Here is a 20476-nt window from a genome sequence, read left to right on the forward strand (position 1 = left end):
TTTAAAATCTTTTCTATACCGTCATTCAGTATATTACCATCACAACGGTTTACATAGAGGCACATATAGTAAATTGTACATGTTTCTATTCCTAATAGTAGGGGGTGCCTTATAAGCTCGGTAACATAGTTTCATAATAAAGGCTATATATGTTCAGTGTTGTTTAATCTGATCTGTGACTACAATAAAGACTTATTTTATACATTTCAATTAAGGGTGTAGTAAACAAACCATGACGTACATACATATACTGTGCTAGTGCTGTATAAAGATTTTGTGTACACAGCTTTCAGCGTTTCTCTCTTTCTCGCTCTCTTTCTCGCTCTCCTTGTGAAACATAAGAAATTGCCATGCTGGGTCAGACCAAGGGTCCATCAAGCCCAGCATCCGTTTCCAACAGAGGCCAATCCAGGCCATAAGAACCTGGCAATTACCCAAACACTAAGAAGATCCTATGCCACTGATGCAATTAATAGCAGTGGCTATTCCCTAAGTAAATTTGATTAATAGCAGTTAATGGACTTCTCCTCTAAGAACTTATCCAATCCTTTTTTGAACCCAGCTACACTAACTGCACTAACCATATCCTCTGGCAACACCTAAGTAACACAGAGAGTAAGTCTTAAATAAAGCTTCATATATGTTGCGTTCGTGCCTATTCTCACCCTCGCTCCACCATCTCTACCTTTGTGGCGACTCCCTTCGGCTCTGACGGACAGATGCAGCCTCGGCTTCTCTCTGCCTCTTCGTCCTGGAATCCCCGGGCTAGCTTGATGCTACGGATCCGCCATGTTCCTGATGACGTAAGGGCGCGCGCACGCTCAAGTCTTTGTTCCAGCAAGGGCGCAAACCTCGGGGGCGTCCCCCGTAGTGATGTCATTCGTTTTCAATTTAAAAGGTCTTTGTTTGCTAACCTTAATTGAGTTAGCAAGGAACTCCAACGGGACTTGCTTTGGCAGTCCACGCTACTTACAACTACGTTCAGAGTCAGCAAAGGGAAATATTTCTCCACTGCTCGGCCTTTTCAAAATTATCAGGAGTACCCGCTCCTCGGGGGCTCCGCGCTCTCTCTTCTTGATTTCAGATTGCTGGACGGGATTCGGTACTTGCTCCTTGAGGGCCTACTTTCCCAAAGACTCAGAAGACTCCTATTGCCTGGAGGCGATCGCAGACGTGAACACAGTGAGTCCTATTACAGACAGGAACCGGTACTCGCTCCACGAGGGCCATTGTTCCTAATCTCTAAGACTCCCTTCAGTCAAGACGTTATCACAGGTACGGAGATCGTGAGTTACCATTGCAGATAGGAATCGGTACTCGCTCCACGAGGGCCTATGTTCCTAATTCCTTTCTCAGTTTCTCTTCTTCCTCAGAACATATCGCATACCTATATCTTATACAGATTAACAGACAGGAATTGGTACTCGCTCCACGAGGGCCTATGTTCCTAAATCTCTCCTAGCCTCTCTTCTATTCCAGAAGCCATCCCATACACATTTATTGTGAGTTCTATTTCTGACTGCCTATAGGAACAGTTCTCGCCTGCGGCTCCTGTTCCTGAATACTGAAGACTCTGTTGCATAAAAAGACATTAGATATCTACAATTGTGAGTGTATCATCTGCCCCTGGTTATGCCCTGCATACCCTGTCTACTCACTACCTATATTCTCTCCTTACAGCTCAGCAACTCAGAGATCGTAGTTCCAGTATCAGAGGGACTTCAGCCCTGCCGGGCATATCAACTCATTACTGCCACCTCTGGTGGTTCTACTTCCTGTCTAATAAAGAACTATCTGTGTTTGTCTCAATACTCCAGCCTAGCCGGTGGTCCCTCTCAGGATCTCCACTTGAGGGCGCTGTCATCTGCCATCTGCCCAGGGATTCACTATTTCTACTAATAGAGCGGTATCATCATCTGCCACTCTGTGGGAGCCAACCCACATCAGACCATTATCCTCTTTCTACGGAAGCTGATTCATATCAGATAGCTATCACCCCATGGGAATCATATAGGTTGCTGGCTCATCTTCTACAGGAACAAAGCATAACAGTAGATACTTCTTCCCTCTGGGGAAGCAAAGCACTAACAGATTGCTATACTCCTCCTCCTACAGGAGCCAAGCCTATCAGATTGCTAACTTCCTAGCAAGATCAGTAACAGATTGCTAACTCTGCCTCCCTGGGGAGTGATCCTTAACAGATTGCTAACTCCGCCCCCCCCAGCAGGGTGGTCCTGAACAGATTTCTAACTCCACCCCCCCTGACGGGGTAGTCCTGAACAGATTGCTAACTCCTCCTTCAATGGGAGTATCCAGCAGCCAGATTCATAACAATATATAAGATTGTGATAAATTGCAGGAAGACCTTGTGAGACTGGAAAATTGGGCATCAAAATGGCAGATGAAATTTAATGTGGATAAGTGCAAAGTGATGCATATAGGGAAAAATAACCCATGCTATAATTACACAATGTTGGGTTCCATATTAGGTGCTACAATCCAAGAAAGAGATCTAGGCGTCATAGTGGATAACACATTGAAATCGTCAGTTCAGTGTGCTGCGGCAGTCAAAAAAGCAAATAGAATGTTGGGGATTATTAGAAAGGGAATGGTGAATAAAACGGAAAATGTCATAATGCCTCTGTATCGCTCCATGGTGAGACCGCACCTTGAATACTGTGTACAATTCTGGTCGCCACATCGCAAAAAAGATATAATTGCGATGGAGAAGGTACAGAGAAGGGCTACCAAAATGATAAGAGGAATGGAACAGCTCCCCTATGAGTAAAGACCAAAGAGGTTAGGACTTTTCAGCTTGGAGAAGAGACGGCTGAAGGGGGATATGATAGAAGTGTTTAAAATCATGAGAGGTCTAGAATGGGTAGATGTGAATCGGTTATTTAGTCATAAGAACATAAGAAAATGCCATACTAGGTCAGACCAAGGGTCCATCAAGCCCAGCATCCTGTTTCCAACAGTGGCCAATCCAGGCCATAAGAACCTGGCAAGTACCCAAAAACTAAGTCTATTCCATGTTACCATTGCTAATGTCAGTGGCTATTCTCTAAGAGAACTTAATAGCAGGTAATGGACTTCTCCTCCAAGAACTTATCCAATCCTTTTTTAAACACAGCTATACTAACTGCACTGACCACATCCTCTGGTAACAAATTCCAGAGTTTAATTGTGCGTTGATTAAAAAAGAACTTTCTCCAATTAGTTTTAAATGTGCCCCATGCTAACTTCATGGGGTGCCCCCTAGTCTTTCTACTATCCGAAAGAGTAAATAACTGATTCCCATCTACCCGTTCTAGACCTCTCATGATTTTAAACACCTCTATCATATCCCCCCTCAGTCGTCTCTTCTCCAAGCTGAAAAGTCCTAACCTCTTTAGTCTTTCCTCGTAGGGAAGTTGTTCCATTCCCCTTATCATTTTGGTAGCCCTTCTCTGTAACTTCTCCATCGCAATTATATCTTTTTTGAGATGCGGCGACCAGAATTGTACACAGTATTCAAGGTGCGGTCTCACCATGGAGCGATACAGAGGCATTATAACATTTTCAGTTTTATTCACCATTTCCTTTCTAATAATTCCCAACATTCTGTTTGCTTTTTTGACTGCCGCAGGACACTGAACCGACGATTTCAATGTGTTATCCACTATGACGCCTAGATCTCTTTCTTGGGTTGTAGCACCTAATATGGAACCCAACATTGTGTAATTATAACATGGGTTATTTTTCCCTATATGCATCACCTTGCACTTATCCACATTAAATTTCATCTGCCATTTGGATGCCCAATTTTCCAGTCTCACGAGGTCTTCCTGCAATTTATCACAATCTGCTTGTGATTTAACTACTCTGAACAATTTTGTGTCATCTGCAAATTTGATTATCTCACTCATTGTATTTCTTTCCAGATCATTTATAAATATATTGAAAAGTAAGGGTCCCAATACAGATCCCTGAGGCACTCCACTGTCCACTCCCTTCCACTGAGAAAATTGTCCATTCAATCCTACTCTCTGTTTCCTGTCTTTTAGCCAGTTTGCAATCCACGAAAGGACATCGCCACCTATCCCATGACTTTTTACTTTTCCTAGAAGCCTCTCATGAGGAACTTTGTCAAATGCCTTCTGAAAATCCAAGTATACTATATCTACCGGTTCACCTTTATCCACATGTTTATTAACTCCTTCAAAAAAGTGAAGCAGATTTGTGAGGCAAGACTTGCCCTGGGTAAAGCCATGCTGACTTTGTTCCATTAAACCATGTCTTTCTATATGTTCTGTGATTTTGATGTTTAGAACACTTTGCACTATTTTTCCTGGCACTGAAGTCAGGCTAACCGGTCTGTAGTTTCCCGGATCGCCCCTGGAGCCCTTTTTAAATATTGGGGTTACATTTGCTATCCTCCAGTCTTCAGGTACAATGGATGATTTTAAAGATAAGTTACAAATTTTTACTAATAGGTCTGAAATTTCATTTTTTTGTTCCTTCAGAACTCTGGGGTGTATACCATCCGGTCCAGGTGATTTACTACTCTTCAGTTTGTCAATCAGGCCTACCACATCTTCTAGGTTCACCGTGATTTGATTCAGTCCATCTGAATCATTACCCATGAAAACCTTCTCCATTACGGGTACCTCCCCAACATCCTCTTCAGTAAACACCGAAGCAAAGAAATCATTTAATCTTTCCGTGATGGCCTTATCTTCTCTAAGTGCCCCTTTAACCCCTCGATCATCTAACGGTCCAACTGACTCCCTTCACAGGCTTTCTGCTTCGGATATATTTAAAAAAGTTTTTACTGTGAGTTTTTGCCTCTACAGCCAACTTCTTTTCAAATTCTCTCTTAGCCTGTCGGATAATAGAAAGACTAGGGGGCACTCCATGAAGTTAGCATGGGGCACATTTAAAACTAATCGGAGAAAGTTCTTTTTTACTCAACGCACAATTAAACTCTGGAATTTGTTGCCAGAGGATGTGGTTAGTGCAGTTAGTATAGCTGTGTTTAAAAATGGATTGGATAAGTTCTTGGAGGAGAAGTTCATTACCTGCTATTAATTAAGTTGACTTAGAAAATAGCCACTGCTATTACTAGCAATGGTAACATGGAATAGACTTAGATTCTGGGTACTTGCCAGGTTCTTATGGCCTGGACTGGCCACTGTTGGAAACAGGATGCTGGGCTTAATGGACCCTTGGTCTGACCCAGTATGGCATGTTCTTATGTTCTTAAGTAACAGAATACATTATCTGGAATTAAGCTGTAAAATGGATTGTAAATATCAAAAACTTGTAACTTAATATTTTCATCAAACTTTCCATTTTTAATCAGTAAAAATTAAGTTGGAAACCATCAGTTGCTTCCAGAGTGGTTTTTAGTGCTGGATATAAGAGACATTGATGCTCAATTAACTATTGAACAGTGCTCAAGGCCTAGAAGATACTCTTCCCCCTGAAAGGGAACCTTGGACTTTCGGAGTGTATTAACATCAGAAGAGGACTTTTCCAGTTTAAGCACTATTTGAGGTGTGATATTTGTGGACCTGTGAAAGGACACTGGCCCACAAATATTACAAATGGTATCTAAAAATGTTACCACCCTTTGCATATCTTGATGAGACATTCAATGGTGCTTTCAGGCCCAGAGATAAATGGAGCAGCACGTTCCACACAAATTGATGATCAGTAGAAATTGTTCCAGTAAGGTGAGGGGAGAGAGTTAGGGATAGTGAAAGTGTGGGAGGAAAGGAAAGAGAAAGAGTGGTTGTGAATGGGTTGAGGTGGAGAGACTAGTAGGAAGGGACTGAGGAAAGGAAAGAAAAAGACTGGTAATGCTGAACTTGGGATGGAGGGAGATTGGTGGAGAAGGCCTAAGGTGTTGCATCCTTTGGTCTCAGATGGCTTCGACCTCTGTGCCTCACCTTTCTTCCTTCTCTTTCCTCAAGCCTTGGGAAGATGGCGGCTGCCGCATCTTCATGCCACTCTCTCCGGTGTCCCCAGATCAGCAACGGCGATAGTGTTCGTCATGATTTTCCTGAGGGCCTCCTAGGGTGCGTGCACACACGCCACCCACATCTATATCCACGTCATGGCGGGAACCTCGGGGACGTCCCCTCCGAGTGATGTCATCACATCCTGGTATTTAGCCTGCCCTTCGTTTGCTAACAAACTGAGTTAGTAAGGATTGGATTGCCTCCGGTCTAAGCTGCTCTGCCACTTCCCAGCTGCCACAGGAAGCTCTCTGCCCTTTGGGGTAATTCATCACTAATCTGGGTACCCGCTCCTCGGGGGCCCTTCTGCTCCATTTCAGGTACCTGGCCCAGTGAATCTCCGAACAACAGAATTCGTTAGACAACTTGACTGTTGCCTTTAATCAGCTACACGCACAGATGACCAGCTGCCGCAGGTAAAGAAGTTACACCGCCAGAACTGTCAAGTCTACAATGACTCTATCTGCTCCAACACGCTTCACGGATGAAGTTTGGAAATGTAGAGGATTTATTCATCAATGTTGCATGCATTTTTCTCTGCAACCTAACCATTTCCCTACAGCGTATGCCAAGACCACCTATATCCTTTTGTATCTGGATGGAAGAGCGCTGGCTTGGGTCTCACCATGTGAGAGCGCAATGACCCTATCCTGAATGATCTTGCCAGGTTTCTTGAACTGTTAACTCTGTATTTGTTGATCCTGCTTGGTACTCAATAGCAGGATCAGCTCTGGTTCATCTAAAACAAGGAACAAAACTTTACCAGACTTCGCCATTGAATTCAAGACGTTGGCTTCAGAATTACATTGGGACCCTAGGTGCCTGAAAACCCTATTTTTTTGAAGGTCTGAACTCCCGGTTGAAAGATTAACTGGTGACTCGTGAGATGCCCGAGAACTTAGCGGAATTTTATTTATTTTATATACTTATACATAACATAAGTAAAAACTACAAAAGCAGTATACAATGAACATCAACTTAATAAATGAAGGTTGACCGACGTGCCGCAAATGCGCAGTAGAGAGCACGTCGGTCACAGCAGAGCGTCAGCTGCTTGAAAACATGGCGGCTGCAGCGGCGGCGGCATCAGCGAGGAGCTGTAGCGGCGGCATCGGCGAGGGGCAGCGGCATCGGCGAGGGGCAGTGGCGGCGGCATCGGCGAGGGGCAGTAGAGGCGGTGGCATCAGCGAGGAGTTGTAGCGGCGGCAGCGGCATCGGCAAGGTGCAGTGGCAGCGGCGAGGAGCTGTAGCGGCATCGACGAGGGGCAGTAGAGGGGCAGTAAGAGGTGGCTGCGAGCAGTAGCGAACCCGGTGGTGAGGGAGGAGAGAGTGAGGGGGAGGGGAGAGTGAGAGGAGGGGTGAGAGAGGGGAAGCGAGGGTGAGTGAGGGGGTGGGAGGGTGATAGTGAGTGGGGGGTGAGAGGGAGGAGAGGGTGAGAGGGAGGGGTGGGAGGGTCAGAGTAGCCCGTTGTTACGGGCTGTGAGCGTCAGCTGGATATCAACATGGCGGCGACGAGGAGCGGCGGCCAGTAGCGTCCGCGAGAAGCAGCGAACTCTGTGGGGAGGGAGGTGAATAGTGGGAGAGAGGAAAGTGGTGGGAGAGAGGGGAGAGGTGGGGTGGAGTGAGGGGAGAGGGAGAATGAGAGGGGAGAATGAGGGGGAGGTGAGAGACAGAGAAAAGGGAGTGGAGGAGGGCTGAGGGAGAAGGGATGGGATTGAGAGAGTGTGGGGAATGACTGAGGGAAGGGGAGGGAGGTAAGAGTGAGGGGAGGGAGGCAGTGGGAGACAGAGGGTGAGTAAGATTGAGTGGAGGGAAGGGGGTGCGTGAACGAGGGGAAGGGGGAGTGAGGGAGAAAAAGTGTAGAAGGGGGCTGTGTTAAAAAATGGACTGAAAAAAAAATTTAATGTTGCCCGTTTTAACGGGCTTAACGGCTTGTACATAATATAAAACACAAAGGAATAATGAAAAATGTAATCAAACTGTAACAATACCTAAAATAGGTAAACTTATTATTGGGACCCGTACTTTTCAATATATTTATAAATGATCTGGAAAGAAATACAACAAGTGAGGTAATCAAATTTGCAGATGATACAAAATTGTTTAGCGTAGTTAAATCACAAGCAGATTGTGATAAATTGCAGGAAGACCTGAGACTGGAAAATTGGGCATCAAAATGGCAGATGAAATTTAATGTGGATAAGTGCAAGGTGATGCATATAGGGAAAAATAACCCATGCTATAATTACACAATGTTAGGTTCCATATTAGGTGCTACAACCCAAGAAAGAGATCTAGGCGTCATAGTGGATAACACATTGAAATCGTCGGCTCAGTGTGCTGCGGCAGTCAAAAAAGCAAACAGAATGTTGGGAGTTATTAGGAAAGGAATGATGAATAAAACGGAAAATGTCATAATGCCTCTGTATCGCTCCATGGTGAGACCGCACCTTGAATAGTGTGTACAATTCTGGTCGCCGCATCTCAAAAAAGATATAATTGCGATGGAGAAAGTACAGAGAAGGGCTACCAAAATGATAAGGGGAATGGAACAGCTCCCCTATGAGGAAAGACTAAAGGGGTTAGGACTTTTCAGCTTGGAGAAGAGATGGCTGAGGGGGGATAAGATAGAGGTGTTTAAGATAATGAGAGGTCTAGAACGGGTAGATGGGAATAGGTTATTTACTCTTTCGGATAATAGAAAGACTAGGGGGCACTCCATGAAGTTAGCATGGGGCACATTTAAAACTAATCGGAGAAAGTTCTTTTTCACTCAACGCACAATTAAACTCTGGAATTTGTTGCCAGAGGATGAGGTTAGTGCAGTTAGTATAGCTGTGTTTAAAAAAGGATTGGATAAGTTCTTGGAGGAGAAGTCCATTACCTGCTATTAAGTTCACTTAGAGAATAGCCACTGCCATTAGCAATGGTAACATGGAATAGACTTAGTGTCTGGGTAGTTGCCAGGTACTTGTAGCCTGGATTTGCCACTGTTGGAAACAGGATGCTGGGCTTGATGGACCCTTGGTCTGACCCAGTATGGCATGTTCTTATGTTCTTATACTGAAAGACATTAACAGTGCTTATATCTGAATAAAAAGCAAACCCATCAAGGCATTCCTGGGAATGGCCAGGTCTTCACTAAATAATTTAGTTCTTATCATATTTCACACAGGAGATTGCTCCATAACAGGCTGATACAGTAAAGCAGGGCCGCGGTTACCCTGTTTCTAACCCACTTTGTACGCACAATTTGGCCGCGTAAGTCTAACCCGCGATTCACTATCCGTTTTTACCAATCCTTACCGCTTCTTGAAATCGACGCGTATCCCTTTCCGCCTGCGGCATGTATATGAGATGTAAACGATCGGATTAGCTATTCCCTCCCATACAGTAACGTGCGCCCCGATTATCGCCTTTTTAACCAGCTGTTTTGCCACGTCTTTAACCTGCTAATTTACCACCTACCCTGACCCTGGCGTTAGTGTGGTGAACTTAGCCGCCCAGTCCCAAACCAACCTAATCCACAGAAAAAAATGCTTCTCGCACAAGGGGGAAAAAATTTTTTTACAAAAAATAAAGCAAGGCGCAGGGCGAAAATCATTTCTGGATGACGCTCGGGCATCGGGGATTGCCAGCTTGACAAGCCCCAGCAGAGAGAGACGAAATTTCACAGGCAAACTTTTCCCCAGCCCCCGCTCACCTGCCCTGGCCGCAGCCACGCAAGCCCCCAGCAGAAGGGCGTCCATGGGTGCCGGTATCCCGTGCGGGCGCGCTGACAGCTCCGGAGCAGCCCCAATCCTCTCTCCCCTCCTCCCGAGGCGCGCACCGTGGCTCCCCTGCCTCCCGGGGGCAGCTGGCGGCGAGAGCGACTTCAGCAGCCCGGGGCAGATCGGGCGCTCCCCATGCGAGGCAGCTTCCAGCAGCCCCCACCAGCGAAGGTGCATGAACGCACGCCGTGACCTCGGAAGTCCAGCCGGGCGCTCAGGTCACGGCGTGCGCTCATGCACCTTCGTTGCGTAGAGCGCCCGCCTGTACGTTCAATTACCATCCAGGTAAGAAAGGATGTAGGTCGTCTTGGAAAGAGCCGCAGGAAATAAAGATGGCTGTAAGGTAGAGTGCACGCAGCACTGGTTTAAGAAGCCCCGGGCCTTCTGAATTTCACCGGAAAAGCGGATAGGAGCCACCAGTTGTACAGCAGTTTTTAAAGTTACCTCCTGTAACTGACCTTCTTGGTTGGAAGCTGTGCCTTGAACCTTCTGTGTGTGTAGCTGATGAAATGCTGAAGTAAGTTTCTCCAATGCGTCTTGCTGCTCCACAATGCGCTGGGCAAGGCCCGGTATGGCCTGAAAGGCATTAAGTTGTGCCGGATCCATGGAGTTAGCAATCTGTTGGTGTTTGAGGTAGTTGTGTGTGGATCCTTGGGCAGGTAGCAGATGACCACGCCCCCGGGGGAAGATCCCAAGAGGGACCACCGGTCAAGCTCAGACTATGGAGACAGACACACACTAGTTCTTTTATTAAACAGTATATAGAACTACCAGAGGTGGCAGTAATGAGCTGGAAGAACCCAGTTGGGCTGTAGTCCCTCAGGCACTGGAACAGCGATCCCTGGAGGCTGAGCTGTAGAGAAACTGAATATAGTGAGTTGCAGAGTATGCAGAGTTCAGGAACAGAACCTTCATGGTAACACTCACACATTAGTCTCTTAGAAGCAGCCCAGGAGCTGGAAAGAAGTAGGCTCTCGAGGAGCGAGTACCTGGTTCCAGGAACGCTCTGAGAGAGAGATGGTAACTCACTGGTGTTGTAGGCAGCGATGACTTCCTGGCAGAAGTGGTATTCAGTAGCAAGTCCTGGTACGTGAGCCCTCGAGGAGCGAGTACTGGTTCCAGACTGCGATCTGAAAAGCAAAGAGAAACGAGGCCCCCGAGGAGCGGGTACCCCTGGTAAGTCCAAGGAGGCAGAGTAGCTAGGAGCGTACAGAAACCTTTCACTTGAATCCAACTCCAATTCCTTGCTAACTTGATTAGTTAGCGATTTCAGAGACCTTAAATATCCGGTGCAGATGACGTCACCTCAGGGGGATGCCCCTGAGGTTCGCACCACTGCTGGTATTTCAGTCGGGGCCGTGCCGCGCGCGTGCCCTTAGGCTCTGGGGAAACATGGCGGTGTGCAGCGTCTAGTCGATCCGAGGACCCCGGAGGAGTACGGTAGGAGGACGCTGTGGCAGCCAAACTTCCAACAGGCAAAGAGGGAGTCGCCAAAGTGGTAAGGTGGGCGTAGTGGAGACGTCTGGCAGTGATGGTCGCAATACCTGGAGAGCAGGTCCTTGCTACAGGATCACTTCCTGCTACACCAGGGTGATGTTCTCCTACTGGGAGACCTTTCTGATCCAAGGCAGCACTGGGACTGCCAGACTGGATTTGGGACTTGGCTACTATGTCCCTGAAGGTCTCATCAATGTACCTCTCTGTCTGCCTCAGCTCCTCCAAGTCTGCTACTCTAGCCTCCAGAGATCGGACTTGTTCCCTGAGAGCCAGGAGCTCTTTGCACCGAGTGCACACTTACAATCTCTCACCAGCGGGTAAAAAATCATACATGTGACACTCAATGCAAAAGACTGGAAAGCCCCCCTCTTGCTGCTGGAATGCTGCCTTCATCTTAGTTTTATTGAGTTCCTAGTTAAGTTTAGGATACTAAGGGAGTTGGAATGAGAGTACTTTAAATTTACAGGTGAATTTAGTAATAAATCAGCTAGTGTTCTACAAGGGGATGACTAAACTTTCAATAAGGGCTGGTATAGTAGTATGATTTAGATAAGACCCTGATTGATTTTTAATGAGAAAGTGTCTCGTGCCTTTTAGGAAAAAATCTTACCCATGTGACACATAAAATGGTCTATGAAATCAGACTCTTTGCTAAGCTTACAGAAAAACATTCAGAACAGAGTGTGCAGTAATATACTCAGTACTCCATCCCTTGTAGGAAAAAATCTTACCCATGTGACACATAAAAATGGTCTAGGAAATCAGACTCTTTGCTAAGCTTACAGAAAAACATCCAGAACAGAGTGTGCAGTAATATATTTATTTATTTTATTTATTTTTTATTTTTTCTATACCGATGTTCCTGTATACAATACATATCGCACCAGTTTACAGAAAAACATCCAGAACAGAGTGTGCAGTAATATACTCAGTACTCCATTCCTTGTAGACAAAAATCTTACCCATGTGACACATAAAAATGGTCTATGAAATCAGACTCCTTGCTAAGCTTACAGAAAAACATCCAGAATAGAGGGAGCAGTAATATACCCAGTATCCCCTTCCCTTGTTGGAAAAAAATCTGTGTTGCTACTACTGGTATAAAAGTAACATTAAAATATTTCTTCGTTGTGGGAATCCCCTCCATAAATAACTTAATTACCCAGAAAGAGGGGATTACACATGTAGGTTAAAATTTTGGTTTCTCAAACACAGGGAAGGTAACTTTCAGATGCGTGCACGGGCACCCATATACACGTGTGTGTCATGTACCCAGATCCTCTGTAATTTTATGTGCACACAGACGCAGAGGTGCACATATCTATGCACCTAATTTTAAGCTTCTGCATGCCCAGCAGTGTAAGTCAGCTTATGGACATGCATCTGAGGATATTTTATATACAGACGTGCGACCAGCTAATGTTCATTTTCACTGGTTCATCTACAAGTCTGCCCAGTAGTCAGCTAAGTCCTCCCAACCCACCTGGTTTTTCAGCCTGTACTCCCCCGTTACCCCTGATCCCCCAAACACCTCGGAGTTGTCTGTATTTTATTTTTTTTAGGCTTACATCTCCTCCATAGCAGAAGTAAAGTTAGGTGGCTCTGGAGCTGGGAGCAGACAGGTGTGGAGGTGCTTGCACGCATATCTCTTGGCCTCACTCTGGCACACACACATCTATGACTTGTCCACACCACCTTCACACTCTGCCCACTTCTTTCCAAGATGCAAGATATTCATACATGGAGATTTGTGTGCACATGTGGCTGATGTTTCAAAATTGGGTGGACACACGCATATCTTACATGCATACCCAGCTCCTGATTTTGGCATGAATCCAGCTTTTAAAATTCACAGGGCTATAGGGTACAGTAGATAAAATCCACAGAAGAGATTAAAAAATAGTGCTGTGCGTGCTGTAAAATAACTCGTTTAGTTTATCAGAATAAGTGGAGGGTGGGGATTCAATTTTTATGGATAAACACGTGTTTACCCTCATAAAATACCTGTATCATTATCCTCTAACAGCATAAATATGAACAGTAAGAGGCACTGGAGCACAGCTGGACAGGGATAGCCAAGGATGTGAGAGGTCAGCGTGAATGAATAATAAGAGGCACTGGAGCACAGCTGGACAGGGATAGCCAAGGATGTGAGAGGTCAGCATGAAAGAATAATAAGAGGCACTGGAGCACAGCTGGACAGGAATAGCCAAGGATGTGAGAGGACAGCGTGAAAGAACAATAAGAGGTACTGGAGCACAGCTGGACAGGGATAGCCAAGGATGTGAGAGGACAGCGTGAAAGAACAATAAGAGGCACTGGAGCACAGCTGGACAGGGATAGCCAAGGATGTGAGAGGACAGCGTGAAAGAACAATAAGAGGCACTGGAGCACAGCTGGACAGGGATAGCCAAGGATGTGAGAGGACAGCATGAAAGAACAATAAGAGGCACTGGAGCACAGCTGGACAGGGATAGCCAAGGATGTGAGAGGTCAGCATGAATGAATAATAAGAGGCACTGGAGCACAGCTAGAGAGTGAACACTGGGAGCATTTGAACACAAACTGGACAGTTTATTTTTCAGCTTCTTCTGCTCATACCTGGCATCTTCTGGTGACTCTGCTATAATATGATAAATTCTGTCCTCTGTCACTATATCCAGTGAATTTTCCTTTTCATGAATATCCACAATCTCTCTGAAAAACCCAAAACAGAATAATACAATGCAGTAAACTGGACTCCTGAATATATTGTTTGATGATAGCACTGCATCAACACTTTACTGTCAACACTGAGGCCACGCATGCAATTTTCCACTCAGTGGCAAGAATGGTAGTAGTGCTTCAGAAGAGAGTGAGAATCTAAATGCAAACACAGAGATGTTCCGGACAGAATTTGGATGAATGCAAATTTATAACATTGATCATCACCTCAAACCATGACATGACCTTGGGTCTTCTCAGACTATTATCCCAAGCATTGCACTCTGCCTTCACCCCCTCTATACTCCCATTGTCATGTTTCATCACAGAGAAAGCTGAAAGTAATTAGTCTGATACTGGAGCCAATATCCATACATCTGAGGAACACAATTGGGTCTTTGGCATTGAAAAGGGGTAACTGGGAATCAGGAAGCTGTTTCTGATAATTGATGGCTACCTGGCCCTACCCCTGGACCCAGTCATTGCCTCTGCACAGATATGGCTTATTCTGAAAGCGAACAACATATCCATATAATGATACTTTCATTTGGACTGGACTGGTTACTGATAATCTCATCTGCTACTCCTCTCTACGTTTTATATCGGATATAGGACAGGCATGACTGGAAGATGCAGGGTTGGGATAGAAAAAGCTATTTATAACTATTAGGTTCCTGGATTAGTTGTGTTTTGTGATTTTACTATAATATGAATTTGTTTCAGGAGCTTGTTTAACTTATTGTTTGTATTTTGCGTTGGTTTTATAGTTATGATATCACTGTAATTGTGATTATGTTTATTTATTACTTGTTGTTTTACTGTTTTGTTTGATGAAAGTTTTATTTAATATTTTGTGCCATATGTTTAATACTTACAGTTGTAAAGTGCATTATAAATCTTTAAATAAGTGAAATAAATATTTATTGCATGGTGGCATTGTCTTCATTTTGTATATCCTTCATATTTTAGTAATTTAGCATAAAGCAAGTTCATAAGTGGCCTAGAAAGAGACACATTCTGAAGATGAGGTTGAAAAAGTAATTCAGATTCTGCAAGGAGAAAGTAGTCATATGCATGCATAAATAAAAACAATATTTATATTGTAAATGATGGCAGAAAAAGACCATCCAGCCCATCCACTTTGCCCATCAAATCCTGCTTTCTAATCTCTCTCCACATTTAGCAACTAAGCACTACCTCATGTTCTCTTAAATTCAGTTTACTCTTCCATGCATCCACCATCTTTTTTGTTAGAAAACATTTGCTGCTTCTCAGTCTATTCCCCTCTTGTTCTAGAACTTCATTTTCCTTGAAATAGGTTTGATCTTGTGCATTATTAAATACCTTTCAGATATTTGAATGTTTATATTTTTATTTATTTAAAACTCCTTCCTGTTTCGCCTCTCCTCTAGGGTTGCGATTCTCAACCGGTGGGTCGTGACACACCAGTATGTCGCCAAGCACCAGCAGGTGGATTGTGACTCCCGATGTCCCACTGCCTCAGTTGTGCTTCTCTTCTCCCTTTTTCCTGCCCCCATGGGCCAATGGGAAGCCTCCTTTCCTCCTGTCCCCGCTGGCCAATCGGAAGCCTCCTCCCTTCTTCCTGCCAGTGGGAGTAGGAAGGGAGGAAGTCTCAAATTGGCCGGTGGGGCAGGAAGAACGGGCATCATGTAGCCCAGGGCTAGGTGGGTTTGAGGGGGGCTGGGAGGAGTGGCAGTGTCCAGGCGGTGAAGAAGCCCAACTTTGCTGAAGCAAGGCCACCATGGGAGCTCATCTCAATTGTTGTGCTGATGGAACCTTGAACTGAGGGGGAGTTGGTGCTGCTGCCCCATAGTCCCAACCATCAGCAGGCAAGGCCGAAGATAGAGCAGAGACCCCGCTGGAGCTTCACCACTACCTCAGGTTGAGCCCTCAGGTGCTGGGGCCGGCTGGACTAACATGAGGTTTCTGTCGAGGAAGAGGTCCAGATGAGACATGAGGCTGCAGCACTGGCTAAGCTTGGAATAGGTTATGAAGCCCAAAGGAACTCCACGCAAGGTCGTATCAGGCAGCGTTGCTTGTTGTCAATGTCCAGGCAGGGATCATGGCAGGTGGTATAGCTCATAGCCAATGTCCAGGCAGGGGTCACGGCAGGCAGCATAGCTCATAGTCAATGTCCAGTCTAAAGTCAAAGCCAAGTCAACCAAGAGGCAAGGAAGAAGGCAGGGGGAGGAGGACAAACTCAGGAACTACAAAGCCCAACACTGAGAGTGAGGAGACCTGTTGCCAAGGCAAAGGCTGGAAGCAGGATCCGGCAGAGGAAGGCGTGCAAGAATGCCTAGAGGGAAATCCCATGCCGGAGGAATTCGGCAGCATCCCAGCCATGGAGAGAGGAGAGCCGGCAGCATTAGTAGAGCTTGTGACATCGGGCTGGCAGCCCGAAACCGAGGGCAGCAGTTCCCCGCCATTGCTAGGGAACCCGGGCCTGATCCAACGGTGGAGTGGTGTCAGGTAAGGGAACCTGGCCATAGAGTCTTGAGGCTGGCAAGCGCAACACCCGTAGTGGCAAAGAAGCCCGACCCTGATGAAGCCAGGCCTCCATGGGAGATCAGCCCCATAGCTCCATAGGAGCTCATCCCCGTGGCAGCAAAGAGGGAACAAGGCTGCCACGGGAACTCATCCCTGTGGTGGCGAAGAGGAAACCTGACTCTGCCAAAGCAATGCCGCCATAGGAGCTCATCCTCATCGTGGCGAAGAGGAAACCGACCCTGCCAAAGCAATGCTACCACTGGAGCCCATCCCCATAACAGGGAAAAAGAAGGCCCACCGGAGTAAAGCCATGGCAGAACTGGAGCCCATCCCTGTAGCAAAAGAAATGGGGCAGTGAGGCCCGGTGCATGCATTTGCGAATGGGAGCCTGGGTGCGGGTGTTTATGTGGGTATGAATGGGAGCCTGGGTGTGTGAGTGAGAGCTTGTGTGTGTGTGGTAGAATGGGAGCCTGGGTGTGTGAGTGAGAGCTTGTGTGTGTGTGGTAGAATGGGAGTGAGAACATTTCTGTGTGATTGAGACCTTGTGTGTAATGGACAGAGCATGTGTGTGTGTGAAAGTCTGATCAAGAAGATGACTGGTATGTGTGAGAGAGACAGAAACTGGTCAGGTTGGTGACTGGTGTGTGAGAGATAGAGACTGGTCATGGGGCCTAATTGGTGTTTGTGTGCGTGTGTGTGTGTGTCTGGTTGTGGGCGCTAAGGAAGAGGACTGTGAGGACAGAGCTTCAGCAGCCCTTGCTGCTTCTGGTGAGTGCTATTGGCCTGCAAGGGAAAGGAGTAGGAGAGTTGCTGGAGAGGGTAAGTAAATGTGGCTTTTTAAGTTTATTTTTCTTGATTGACTGCCATTTCTTTTTTTTATTTATAAATTTCCATTTACAAAATAAATCCCTTAGTTTTGTATCCAATTTTTACATTGAACTTTTTAGGAAAACACTAGGTTCAAATACATTTAACAACTCAAAAAAGACTTATTCTTAACTTTCCTAGTTTTCCAGTTACTAAACAATATTGGGAGCCTGATGAGCAAGCCTATTATCTAATCAAGGAAAACAAAATCCTGGTATAACAATATAACAGAAGTAGTACAGACATTTCACTAATTCCAACAAAATTTCAATTTGAAGGGTCCGCCCCCCCCTCCCTGGATTCTACGTTCTTCCAAAAACCTTTCTAAATCTGAAGGATCATAATACACGCATTTTATACCATCCAGCCTCATAATGCATTTGCATGGAAATCTTATAATAATCTGTATTCCAAATGTTCTGGCCAAACCGGCTAAAACAATAAATTTCTTTCTTCTTAATGGAGTATCCTTTGCTACATCTGGATAAACCCATAGCTTCTGGCCTAGATAGAGAACGGATCTATTTTGCATAAAAAGGTTTAATACCTTATCCCTATCCGAAGAAAGGGCAAATTTAACAATTAAGGTTCCCCTTTTCTCTATCTGGGCACTATATGATGTTTCTATCAGATCAGTAACATTCAGGGAAGATTCTTGCGATGGTAAATTTAGATTAACATTTTGATTTCCTTCACTCAAAAAATATGCACTCATAATTGAAGGGAGATTATCAGAAGAAAATGACAAAGCTTCAATAAAATAGTTTCTAAGCTGTTCTACTGGAGAAATCATCTTACATTTAGGGAAGTTTACAAATCTAAGATTAGAGTAACGAACCACATTTTCTAAATTTTCAACTTTTCTAGATAGAATATTCTCTCCCTTTATTATAGATGTCTGAACCTCTTTTATCTTAATTATATCTGTTTCTACCTTCTTAAGAGTCATCCCATTATTTGTTACCATAGGGCTTAAATTCAATAATGTAGATTGCACATCTTTAATATTAAGATTCAGTTTTTCAACATTCTTCTGCAGAGACATTATCGCAGTCCATAGCATTTCTAAAGACACTTGTTTCGTTTCCCCAGGCTGAGCTCTAGGCATACTTAATAGCTTTAAAGGCTCTTGTTCAGAAGTGTTTCCAGAGAGAGGGGCTAGCGTACTTCCTCCCATTGCCATAGCTCTCCCAATGGCTTCTCCAGGTCTCTGATCCATCAGTTGAAGTGGTGGGGGTATCCCCTCCTCCTTTTCCGGCACTGCAGCCTTTTCCCCCATGAACTTCCTCTAACGGGCTCACCCCTAAATATGCAGTCCGTAATATTGGTGAGCCTAGGCCAATGGTTTCTGCAGTGCTCATTGGTGGTGCAGGAGTTGTTGGGACCCCGGGACTAAGACTTATATCTCCTGACAAGGGGGATACTTGCTCAAAATCCCCCATTGTAATGGGACACTCCGGGGTTATATTGACTGTAGGTGGGTAAAATCCAGTTAAAGTTGTTTGTATAGGGCCCAGCTTTGCAGGGGTAGAGGCATCCTGCCTGACTTTGCCTTTTCTTTTTGTATGAGGCATAAGGGTTCACGTAATAAGCAATATAACACTTTAGTGGATTTACTCACACTTCAGTCGTTGACTTCAAGGTATATAGAGGCAGGAGGGGGTTCTCAGTCCGAAACCAAAATTCGTGGCAGCCTTCCAGCCTTCGCCGGCCTAAGCCAGACCAATTATTGGATGTTTAATTATTGGCTTAATTATTGGATGTTATTCTGTTCATCAGCTGTTTTGAAACATTTATTAGCATAGTTTTACAATTATTTCTGTGTGGGGATCTATAGCAGCTTGGCTTGCTCTGTTTTCCTAATAGGAGGTGCACTGGTGTTTAGGGCCTGGTTTAATATGTGTAGTGTTGCCTTTTCATAGATAGGGTTGTTACTGTTTGAATGTGATCCATAATACAGGTGTAACTGTGTGCGGGTTAGTTTGTGTGCATTATTATGTTAGGTGCTATATTTCTCTTTCCATTTCTCCAGGTTTGCACTGCATGCAGAGCGGCTTTTTTTGTTTTCCATTTAAGTTTCTGTCTCCATATTTATAATTTATGGTTTTTCTGTACTTGGTGAAGGGTGTGTGACTGAGGTGAGGTATTTTACTAGCATGTAGGCATTTGTATCAACCTTATTTGTTGTGTTTTCTCAATAGGACATGCATTAGTGGTAAATTACTGTCTTTTCATAAGGAAGGCTATTTTGCCTGGTAGTAAAGGGAGTTTGTTTTGCTGTTACTGAGATGTCATCAGAACCAGAATATCTTTTTTGTATGGCGAGTTGTACAGGGTAATGCCCTAGATCTGCTCTGCACTCATTGCTGAGGGGTTGAGGGGATTTCCGTGGATGCAGAGTGCATGTTTACATTTAGCCCCGTGATGGTCACATGTTCAGTGTGTCACGCATGTGAGAACCATCTGTCAGGTGTGTCCCGGCCGAAAAAAGGTTGAGAAACACTTCTCTTGGGATACAGTATATAGACATTACCGCCACCCCCCAGGTGATATAATCTATGTCTGCCCTTAAGATCGATGCCAGCTGGAGGCAGCAGAGAGGTGAGAGAGAACAGAGTAATATGGTTGTGATTATCTCTGAAGCCCTACTGATGTCTACTACTCCCTCAGTGCTGAGGATTTTATCTCTGTTTTGCCAGGCGTGGAGCCTTGATCTCATTTGATACTGCATGAAGCACTTCTTGAGTAGAAGAAACATGTTTTTCCTTCGGAAAAGCTTTGACTATTTACATATCCTGAGTGCCTATCAACTTATATTCCAAGAGTTGCTTACAAGGAAGTCACTCACTTGACCTTCCTTATGTCGATTGTTCCTTTCAGCTTCTCCTCACTGTCATTCTCAAAATACATCAGCTTCAATTCCCTCAGCACAAACCATCGCCGCTTCCAGTTCCGGCGGGACAGTGTTGACAAGCCACCTCCCTTCTTGTACAGCCAACCCGACTTCAGAGCGTCCTGCTTGGTCCGGAACCACATGAAGGTCTCGTCCTTGAGCACACACCAGCGCCGTCTCCAGGCATTCATCAACCCCCCTGGGAAAAGAATACAGGAAGAGAATTATGAGCGCGC

The 20476-nt window shown here is 45.1% G+C and overlaps 1 protein-coding gene across 1 annotated transcript in view; it reads right to left on the bottom strand.

Moving 5' to 3' along the window:
* The window catches only part of LOC115093339 (unconventional myosin-X-like), a 556890-nt gene that overhangs the window by 323170 nt on the left and 213244 nt on the right, over positions 1 to 20476 (bottom strand). The window contains exons 27-28 of the mRNA XM_029604967.1: positions 20196 to 20439; positions 13871 to 13966 (exon numbers count right to left, since the gene is read on the bottom strand). Of these exons, the coding sequence (XP_029460827.1) occupies positions 13871 to 13966; positions 20196 to 20439 (340 nt within the window). The remainder of the gene's footprint in view (positions 1 to 13870; positions 13967 to 20195; positions 20440 to 20476) is intronic.

Source organism: Rhinatrema bivittatum, chromosome 6, assembly GCF_901001135.1.
Source record: "Rhinatrema bivittatum chromosome 6, aRhiBiv1.1, whole genome shotgun sequence".
Taxonomy (NCBI): domain Eukaryota; kingdom Metazoa; phylum Chordata; class Amphibia; order Gymnophiona; family Rhinatrematidae; genus Rhinatrema; species Rhinatrema bivittatum.